General features: G+C 40.6%; 3 protein-coding genes across 6 annotated transcripts; 2 read left to right on the forward strand and 1 right to left on the reverse strand.

The window, feature by feature from the left end:
- Positions 1–151: 151 nt before the first annotated feature.
- Positions 152–5,651, reverse strand: LOC117642086 (leucine-zipper-like transcriptional regulator 1). Of its 3 annotated transcripts, none has more exons than XM_034379915.1 (17): positions 5,204–5,651; positions 4,927–5,087; positions 4,676–4,847; positions 4,465–4,601; positions 4,251–4,374; positions 3,996–4,162; positions 3,720–3,894; positions 3,480–3,617; positions 3,203–3,403; positions 2,990–3,119; positions 2,830–2,894; positions 2,479–2,755; positions 2,303–2,368; positions 1,709–1,881; positions 1,430–1,579; positions 1,210–1,344; positions 152–1,064 (listed from the first exon to the last, which is right to left on the reverse strand). In XM_034379915.1, exons 2-17 carry the CDS (start codon positions 5,073–5,075, stop codon positions 915–917), a joined length of 2,409 nt encoding a protein of 802 aa, XP_034235806.1. In that variant the 5' UTR covers positions 5,076–5,087; positions 5,204–5,651; the 3' UTR covers positions 152–914. The 3 variants fall into 3 exon arrangements, with proteins under 3 accessions (XP_034235806.1, XP_034235805.1, XP_034235807.1); XM_034379914.1 differs by having other exon boundaries at positions 1,703–1,881; positions 5,204–5,650; XM_034379916.1 differs by lacking the exon at positions 2,303–2,368 and having other exon boundaries at positions 1,703–1,881; positions 5,204–5,649.
- On the forward strand, positions 5,625–8,414 carry LOC117642090 (dolichyl-phosphate beta-glucosyltransferase). Of its 2 annotated transcripts, none has more exons than XM_034379928.1 (7): positions 5,625–5,748; positions 6,191–6,359; positions 6,442–6,650; positions 6,753–6,861; positions 6,933–7,176; positions 7,257–7,342; positions 7,420–7,523. In XM_034379928.1, exons 2-7 carry the CDS (start codon positions 6,269–6,271, stop codon positions 7,521–7,523), a joined length of 843 nt encoding a protein of 280 aa, XP_034235819.1. In that variant the 5' UTR covers positions 5,625–5,748; positions 6,191–6,268. The 2 variants fall into 2 exon arrangements, with proteins under 2 accessions (XP_034235819.1, XP_034235817.1); XM_034379926.1 differs by lacking the exon at positions 5,625–5,748 and adding an exon at positions 5,755–5,963 and having other exon boundaries at positions 7,420–8,414.
- Positions 8,415–8,545: 131 nt separating this feature from the next.
- LOC117642094 lies at positions 8,546–9,958 on the forward strand. The gene is made up of 5 exons (XM_034379930.1): positions 8,546–8,683; positions 8,760–8,895; positions 8,980–9,073; positions 9,156–9,323; positions 9,401–9,958. The coding sequence occupies exons 1-5, from the start codon at positions 8,610–8,612 to the stop codon at positions 9,583–9,585; spliced, it is 657 nt and encodes a 218-aa protein (XP_034235821.1). The 5' UTR covers positions 8,546–8,609; the 3' UTR covers positions 9,586–9,958.
- Positions 9,959–10,375: the final 417 nt, after the last annotated feature.

A 10,375-nucleotide genomic window follows, 5' to 3' on the forward strand; every position in this document is an offset into this window, starting at 1 on the left:
CCTCTCCTCCCCTCCCCCGTTGGATTTCCCCCGCGAAAGGATGAATGAATGAACTGACGGATGACTAAAAGACTGAGCTGACGGGCGAATGAATGAACGGATGACTGAACGGTGAATGACTGAATAAATGGGTAGAAATAAAAGAAATAGATTCAGTATGATATTTTATTAGAATGGTAGAATAAAATTAAAGAGATAAACAGATTAAGTGCCGCCGACAAAACAAAACAGTCATGCTAAAAGGAATGATTTAGTTGTCAACAAAATGTCACAAAGTCACAAATGATAAAATTATAAGGAAAAGAAAACAAGGTAGTTATTCTCATGGCCTCAGCAAGGGATCTATTTTCTCACCGCATACTAATTCTACTGGGTACTACTATAAATATAACAACAATCAAAAGAAATAAGTGATACATTTGTATATCAGCAACAAAATATAGACAGTAGTAAGGTGCATCAGTATCACAGAAATGATTGCACACAAAAATGCATCTAAAAAAAAATTGAGTACGCTGCATATGGACATAAAAAGGCTATACCAGCATTGCCACTCAAAATTAACAATAAATAAAAACAAGTCAGTTACTTCTATGACTATGCAGATACCATAAACTAGGGCTGAAAACGTTTTATCACTAGAGTCAGTCTCATCAAACAACAATAAAATTTGTTACTCAAGATTTCTTAATACAATATGGTCATCTACACATTGCTATGCTGTGCTCTCAACTTATGTGTGCAGTAAATATAATACAAATGAGTGATAAAGAAGGACACAGCTTTCATCAAGAATATCACAGAGTTAGTTTTGTTTCAACACAGTCCTTCAGTTTAAGCACTTAATAAAAATTAATTAAGATTGCAGGTTCATGAATACAGACATATTTTGCATTCTTTTAGTTGTTCTTAACTCAGCTTGTATCATGGACTGTTGGGCTGGATAAATGATGGTGAGTTGAAATATCTGAACACATTTTGGTCGACATTTCGTCCGCTAGAGCCTCCATTATGTCAATAAGCAAATCACGACTCAGTGTCCTTGTTTTGGGCATTTTAACCACCTGTAAACAGACACATTATATTTAGTTGGTATGATGTTGATTGGTCAGTTTGTTTGTCCAAAACAGATACAAATAATAATTATAATAATTTTCCTGAATCTCTCAGCTACTGCTACAGAAGAAATTAATTAAAAGGCAAACATACCTTTGGGAAGTATTGGACAATAAGTCCCAAAGAATATTTTTTCATGTCAGTTGCCTGCATTCGATCAGCAGCTTCAAGAATTTGAACCACATTGTCACAAGTGACATTCATTTCTAGATTTTGTTTGCAGAATGCCTGAAAAATTAATATATAGGGACTCAGAAATTTGCCATAAAGTAAAAATACCGGAAAGGATTTGGTCAGTCACTTATAATGTTACCTGAAGGCGGTTGTTTGTGAAATGAAAAAAGTAAGGAGTGCTGAAGAGATATAAGGAATCTTCTGGAGGCATATTTGTATCCCCATGATAAATATACCTCAATAAGGACTTGAAAGACTGGTGAGATGGGATCATTTCCCCTATCTGAATCTGAGAAAACAAAAAGACAATTTTTATTATTTTTGTTCAAAAAAAACAAAACTAATTTAACCAGCAAACAGCCCAAATTTTTAATAAAAAAGTAATCAAGCAGAGCCGAAGAGAGTATTTTACCCGAACCATTCCATCTTCAGGCATGAAAGATCGAAACAACCCCTCAAAATATCCACATCGAGCTGCAAGTATTGCTTTGTGAGCTCTTATGTGATTACCGTCCAGAACAAGAGTAATGTCACAAAAATCATTTCCAACGTGGTTTAAGAACAGTTCTAGATCTTGTTCAAGATTAGTGCCTGAAAAAGACAATTAATAGTTCAGTCTGCGAGATTGATACAAACATAACATATACATGCATACACATGCACCACAGGGGCTTGGAAACAAGATCCCTTTGCCTAGCAATGTAGACTCTACTCAGTTACAAGCAATAATATTATGCAGTGTGGTCGTGCTCTTTAATTAATTCACATTGAAAAGCAATTACTGTATCTTAACTACTTTTAATCTTAATTTCACAAGATGCTTCACTTCAATTTCAAATTATTGTTCGATGAAATTTGCTCAATATAGCTCTTAAAAACAAACACAAACAGACATGAAAAGCTTGATAAGCTTGATAGCTTTGATAAGCTCCAATAAGCTTGGTAAGCTAAGCTCTGACAATGCTACACTATCATGTCAAGAGCAGTGCCCAACACTAAATCCCTAACTTGCCTTTTAAAGGTCCCGGTGTTCTTTTACAAGGTCTAAACTCATAAGGATCCCTGCATTCAAATGGGTCTGACAACAAACATGAAGAAACATGAGAACACTTCCTCATGATAAAATCTTTCACTAGCAGAGCAGCCCATATCTTGATAATGGAAATGGAACAGAAGGGACAGACTTACCATCAAATGGGTGCAAGGCTTCCTGAGCTCTTTTGATCTGAGGCAGTTGTTTCCTTCTGATTATTTCTACCATCAGAGGCTGATCCAATGTTTCAAATTCTTGGCTCATGACGATTTGATTGTAATTGGACTCTCTTACAATAAGTTTCATGCATAGTTCTTTAATGAATGCCAATTTCAGGTTGTGGGCACATAAAAGAGCTTCCAAAACATTGTTGTGGTTGACTGTAGTCTCCAAGTATTGCACACACAAATGTTCCAGACGCAGCATAGAGAACTAGAACAGAGAATTGTTGTTACAACCAATTAAATAACAGGATAAAATTCATAATGTGTTTATTTTTGTTTTACCTGGCAGGCCAAACGGTAAACATCCATCATTAGAAGCACTATTCGGTTACTAATCGGATCCTTGACTGGAATTTTAAAAATAAAATAGGATTAGAGTAAGAAAACCGTGATTCCAAACTTGATATAAGGAACAATGAAAGTGCAGCCCCTCAAAACTCACTTTTTTTAGTTGGATCAATACGATCGGTATAAATAAAATTCAAAACTAACTGGAAGGCTTCAGGGTTTGCATCGGGTAGCCTCACTTCAAGAGAAGGTAGATCTTTGTAAATCTCTGTCGTGCCATATTTCTGGAAGGATAATTATTGATGAAATAATAATAATAAGAGAAAAAAATAATCTAAAAACCTTGAGTTACTGAGTTTTATAAAACCTTTTCAAGCAATTTTTCTCGGACTTCTTGAGCCTGCCTAACTCGTATTCGCAAAAACTGAGATCGAGCAGCTACTAAAGCTGAGTGTGCAGGTATTTGTGTTTCATCTTCACCAACCAAGAAATCAATATCACTGAACATTTTTGTTTCCAGTAATTTTCCAAGATCTTCAGTAAGAGTGCACTTGGGGTAGTTGGAAAACTGTGTATGAATAGAAAAGGATGTCATGAATAGAATTCTATTTTCAGATAAAACAACTAAGCATTAACAGAAATACCTGAAAACGATACATGTCTCCGCTGCGAACATTATTATCAACAGTACCACCAAAGACATACATGGCATTTCCAACCACAGAACTAGCATGGAACAGGCGACCAACAGGGACATTTGAATCGGGAGATGGCAGTATAACCTGAAATAAATGGTTTGAAAGATTGTTTTACTTGGAATTTTCAATGGCACACAGAAGAGCAAGAAACCATGTAAAAATGCAAATTCTTCAATGTATACTCACAGACCAGGATTGGCTGTCAAGATCATAACAATGCAAGTCATTTGGCAAGGTATTATCTGCAGCTCCGCCAAATACATACAAATGACGATCATGAGTTACCATTGTATGCCCATAACGGCGAGCAGGGGGAGGTGGTGCCCCTCTCAGTATGTGTTCCGTTGATATACGAGACCACCTGATATAAACAGAGGAAGTGCATACTTGAGATTGTGGCTGTGGCGCAGCAAGATGAAGCCCTTGGCCTTAAAACAAAGAGTAACTGGAAAATAAACTCACAGTTTTGTGTGAAAATCGAACTGAAAAAGTGTGTTGGTAATTTTTGCGCCACTTTGTCCACTGAAGACATACATGCATCCCCTAGCCACAGTGACAGGAAAATTGCAACAGGTAGGGGGACAGTCTCCGCCTTGTTCAACTTCTTCCCATGAATGTGGCGCATCATCCTGCATCATACAAAATATGATAATAAAACATGGAAGGGATTCTGACAAAGTGTGAAAAACGAGACTTTTAATGGCAAATTTCAGTAACCTTGTTCCGGGTCAATGATATTGACCACATATCATTAAGACGAGCGTTGCCATCGTAACCAGCAAATATGTACATCTTCCCATCATGTACAGCTGCACCATGGGCAGACCTGGGCACAGGAGCTCTGAAGGAAACAAGAGAATCACGGTACAAAATGAAATTAGAACAAGCCTTCAAAATAAAAGAAAAAGAAGAGCTTTGATAATTTTCTTACCGGCCAGAGTATTTCCACTCTATCCATGTGGCAGATCCAAATTTGTACTCAAAGAGATCATTTTTATTGGTAAGATTTGAGTTGGAATGAATATCACCAGTATAGCCACCAAAGACAAACATTGAATCTCCATAAACCTAAATCATTGTTTAGACAGCATTATTGGAGAGAAATTTAACAGGCACATTAGAAGTGAAAAATGGAAGCGTACCACAGCTGAATGGTGATACCGAGGAGCAGGTGGATTTAGGCCTTGAGGAACCCGGCCCCAAGATGCACCCTTGCAGTCAAACACCAGTAAATCATTCAGCATTTTCTTGCCATTGTCTCCTCCAAAGATATAAACATTATTTTTGTATGGGACAATGGTATGCTTGCTTCTCCTGTAAGCAGAGGGCCCAACCGTTAACACAAGACACAATATTGGAGCTCTGTTCCTATGACGATCTTGAAGTGTTTTACCTTGTGCCCACAAACTCGTTACAATCTTGCATTCGTTTCCATCTATGTACTACTTCAAACGGGCCAAAGTCAAGAGTGAGACAATCGGCCGTTGAAGGTGAGAATTCAAGATCCCCAACAGCCCTTGGGAAGCCAAGTTGACTGTCCATCTTGATAATATACTAGAGAAGAAAGGAGAAAAGTTAGTGAACTGACACACTGGCGACGGGTAACTCAATTTGTCCATAAAAACTGGCAAATGAGATATAAAGTACAAAAAGTTATTCGATGAGTATACCTTGTTTTATAGGAGTAATTCAGATCGTAAATCAGTCACTCTTTCAACAAAATTGAAAGAACGTAGAAATCGTGGCCTTGTAGCCATTTGCTTTCCACTTTACATTTACATCTTGACACACAGGTCAAAAATGTTTAAGAACAGGTGCAACTTGAAATAGATTATTGAAAGCAGACGATGCCCATCACACTGGTTGAAATAGAAATCTATTGCTTCCAGAGGCAACCCTACTCCAAAACCCTAAGGGCTCCAGCCCTGCCTTCCAGCCACCCTCCAGCCCTCCACTAGCCTTCCCAGGTCTATGGAGGAATTGACTTTGGGTCTGACCAGGCGGTACCCAAAATTTGCACCTGATTCATATAGGATTTGGCAACAGCACGAACCTATTAAAACATTGAATAGAAGCGAAACATTTTTCAATTTTATGATGGCGTCGCGCTTCTGCACCCAAACAACGGCAGGCAGAAAGAGAAACACTGACGGTTCGGGCCCCCGTTGCGAGGCTAGAGTTTGTTGTCAGCGCGAGGATGAAAAATTGTAAATAGGCAAGTGTACGATACGATTTATGTTGACGTTGACGTGGGCCAAGAATTTTAAGTAAATCAGGCAGATCTATTCTTCAAACGGATGTAAACGTGGCGTTTCCTCACTTTGCGACATAGCTGTTAATGTATTTGAAGAAGACATGATGTTGTTTGGTTTTGATTTGTTGTATATTTTGTTTAATCTACTCCTCATTCTTGTGACACTGTTCATTTTGGTGAGTTTCTTGTTCTTATTCAAAATGTACCCATAGTTAACAAAAACAATGTATGTACTTCAGTACAAAAATGGTCTTGCGTGGAGTTCCCATGCAACTCTCCTTATCCCACTCTGTTGTACCATAGAACAAAATTGTCGTCACTTGTTATCAATTAAGTTTATTCTGTCGTTCTTTCCTTACTACTATGTAAGTGCCATTAATGCAATTTTTGTTTTGTTTTGCAGTTATGTGTGTTCCTGCATCAAACTACAAAACCGCACCCTGTTGTAACACGCTCTGATGCAGAGAAATATTTCAAAACCATGAACGGAAAAGAACCATTTCCTTCACTGAATGAGAAGTGTAGTATCAATTTAAGTGTGGTTGTACCAGCTTATGATGAGGAAAAAAGATGTAATGAATTATTATGGTTTCTTTTTGATCCAATTTTGCAAGGAGTCCATAGAAAATTAATTTTACGCATATGTTTTTACAGTGCCACCCATGCTGGATGAATGTTTAGAGTTTCTTGAAAACCGCAAGCAGAAAAACAAAACCTTCCTCTATGAGGTTATTGTTGTAAGTGACGGAAGTAGAGATAAGACTGTTGATGTAGCAGAAACCTACTCTAAAAAATATGGATCTGAAATTGTGCGAGTGCTGGACCTTCAACCTAACCGTGGCAAAGGCGGAGCTGTGAGACTGGTAAGCATATGAAATTTTAATATTCAGGCCATAGGCTTTGAATTTGTTCTATCTTGGCAATAATTTGTTAAGTTACCTTTATTGACCTAAAATTTGTCTCAGGGTATGCAATCTGCTCGAGGTGCTGTCATCTTATTTGCTGATGCTGATGGTGCTACAAAATTTTCTGATCTGTCCAAACTGGAGGATTCCTTAAAGCAAACCTTGAAAGGTATATTTAATTAATATTTTATGGCACTTAAGTGTGTTAAACAACCTTATTTATATTTATGTATTTTGCAGCTGATTATGTGACTTCACCTGAAGAAGTGGCGGAGAAAGATGCAATTGTATGTGGCTCACGAGCGCACTTGGAAGATGACGCAGTTGCAACCCGGTCATTCTTCCGTACCATTTTAATGTATGGCTTTCACATGCTTGTGTGGGTGTTAACAGTTAAAGGTATTCGAGACACTCAGTGTGGTTTTAAACTGCTGACCAGATCAGCTGCTTCTACTTGCTTCCGGAGTTTACATGTAGAACGATGGTAAGCTGTACTGCAAACTTATGAACTTAATCTCAAACTTATTCAGAATTAGAGATTTAATTTTGATCTTTTCCCTGAAGGGCATTTGATGTTGAACTTCTTTACATTGCACAAAAGCTGCGCATTCCCATAAGTGAAATAGCTGTTAACTGGACAGAAATCGAAGGTATGGGCAATTATGGTTTCCATCACATGCTTGGCAATTTATGCATCAATCACTAAACTGTTATTAATGCATTTCAGGATCAAAAGTTGTTCCAGTGTGGAGCTGGCTCCAAATGGGACGAGATTTAGTTCTTATTTGGCTGCGGTACCAGATAGGAGCCTGGAAGCTGAAAGCAGATTAAAGAAGACTTAATATGCTTATATCCACCCAGTGTGCCATTCACAGTTGAATGGAGACAAAAAAAAAGGTGTAAATTTTCTTTATATTTATTGTGAGAACAGATGTAGTTTTGTCTTGAGGAACAATATTATTTGGGCTGACAGCAGAGATTAGTGTGTAGTGTTATTAAGCTAGTCATTAGGCACAGGTATTTCTCACCTGTATGTTTTGCATCTGGAGTTATGCATCTTAATCACATTCAAAAGTTGTTTTCTGGTTTTTATCTTCAAAAGATTATTACTTATGCTTAAAATTATCGAAGGTTATTATTTAGGATTCTAAAATCTTCTATGTTGTAAATTGTATATCCCACAAGGGTAAACAAAATATTATCCTTATGATTTCTGAAAGACTGATAATGCAAACTGTGTTAGCTTTTTAGTGTTGGTGTGGCATGCCAATACACACACAAAAGTGTAGTTTATTCTCATTTGCATTTCTTGTCATGTGATATTAATTTAGTAAATACGGTTTAGTGCTAGAATTTTTCTTTTTTATGGAATGGAACTTCTTTCCTTGACAAATACTGCAGAGTTTATTTTGCAGCCTGAATGCTTCTGATGAAGTGTCAGGTATCAGTACATTCATAAGACTAATATATCTTCTTTGAGCAGACTTTATCTTTTGAATGAAAATATTACCTAAGAGTGTATGCTACTTTTGTGTATTTCTATAAATTCAATATTGAGACTGGTCAGAAATTTATTTTTGTACTACCTCCGGCCTTTTCTATGTTGGGGCAATTATTGTGAGTGGGTTAGCACTGTTTGCGTGTTTGCACATTGTTTCATTGAGCCTATAAATGAAATTGTGGTTTGAGGACTATTAATTAAAGTGTCTAGATTAAATCCCACTTACTCTTTTTGTCCTTGATCCTTCTCTCCTTTAAAGGCTGGAAACCACAGACACATCACATGTTCAACAATGCAAGCTCTACAGGTGTCTGGCAACAATTCCACTTCATTGAAATTTTTCTAGTGAATTTTAAATTATTTGTAACATTCTAAATTTTAGTTTGGAACCCAAAGAAACATAAAACTCTGTCAAAATGTCGCTTTATGGAACAGATATGGATTTTAGGACAATCTACCGATTGGATTACACCCAGAAGAAAGGATCATTGTAATTTACATATTTATGTGTAAGTTTTGATTTTGTTTTCACAGTTTATACTGAAGCAATCCCATGCCTTTTGCAGACTGCCATACACCCCACCACATGATTCAAATCCCGTGTCCTCCCCTTGGAAGCAATATCTAGTTCCTGATGAGAGTTTGAAACACCTGTTGCCTGCTGATGCTGTTTATGAGGATCCTGCTTGCGTTCTTCACAGAGTAAGCCCGATTTGTTTTCTGAAATCTCCCCCCACTTGATCTAGAAAACAACATAATATTTAGAAAATACTGTATTTTAACTAGGCGTATCAAAATCACATGCCAGATCTGAAATTGGCAAAACAACAATATCAGCGAGATGGGCAAAGTTTATACCAAGTTGATTTCTGCAAGCTTGGTGAGCCATTCAATTTAATAAATTTATTTAAAAAAAAAAACAACTAAATTATTATCATTATTATCGCCATGATTGTGTCCAGGTGATTTTGAGTCCAAGAAAACGCGTGACGCCAAGATCGTGCCTCTGCCACCGAACTGGTCGACGCCCTTGTCCACGCAGCGATGCTCGTACAGGGACCCCAAGTCCATCATGACGCTGGCTGCGGAGCCTCCGAGATTTCGCTACAGAGACAACCTCGTGCCGAACGGTAATGCTACTAGCGAATGTTGCTCGCGTCGTACAGGTACGAGAGAGACAGCGACAAACACGATTCTGGCCCCGCAGAGACGGAGCGGCGCATCCTAAGAGTGAGCACCGGGGTCTCGGACTACATGGGCAACGTGGGGTCGCTCGGGGACTTCATCCTGCGAGAGAAGCTGCACGGCGCGGGCAAGCCGCGCGGCATGTCCGTGTGGGAGGTGAAGCGTCGCCTGGCGCTCCTGGACCAGGGCGTCATCGTGGAGGACTGACCGAGGGACTGACGCCAAGCCCCTGCCGCTACCTGCAACCACCACCACCACCATCAACGATTGAAACTAAAGGAACGCAAATTGCAAAACCACTTGTTGTTGCTCATGCTCTCCGGCGCATCGTGGAAATTATCGCGGCCTGCTGCAGCATTCGGCCAGCGTTCGCGGCGACCCCGAGGGACTCGGCGTGCAGATCAGCGACCCCGTTTTGGACAGTTTTGCCGGCAAGGGCATCCGCCATCCACCAGCCGCGGCCGCTGAAAAACATTACATCGGCAGCCTTGAGGAGGGGAGCTCGCCGCTCGCGGACCGGTGCACGGCTCGGCCCATGGCTCGGCGCGGACCGGGATCGGGACCGGAGCGCGGCCAAAGACTCCTCCTATCCAGTCGAGTTCGGTCACCGGCCCCGTGCCATGGCCTGGCGGCCTGGCGGCGGGGCCTAACGTCTCGGCCAGACGCCTGGAGGCATCTGGCGGCGTCGGCGTGCCGGCGTGCGCGTGTGCGTGCGCGAAGGCGACGCCCGGCCGACGGCCGACGCCCTGCCCCACACGCGGTGCGCGCGGTGCGTCGCTCCGGTCGGTGCCGACGCCCTGCTGCACCGCGAGCGAGACCGCGAGCCACAGCCAGAGGCAGCGCAGCGCGGCGCACCCTTACATTGCAGCAGTGCCCTTCTGGAGGCGGTCGAGCCGGGGCGGCGGGGCGGGGGAGGCATCAGCTGTCCGCGAGAGGGGGCACGGCGGCACGGCCGGGCAGGGCACGGGGAAAGCGCAGTGACCCCACCGATCCGTTA

Source organism: Thrips palmi, unplaced genomic scaffold (assembly GCF_012932325.1).
Source record: "Thrips palmi isolate BJ-2018 unplaced genomic scaffold, TpBJ-2018v1 HiC_scaffold_16, whole genome shotgun sequence".
Classification (NCBI taxonomy): Eukaryota; Metazoa; Arthropoda; class Insecta; order Thysanoptera; family Thripidae; genus Thrips; species Thrips palmi.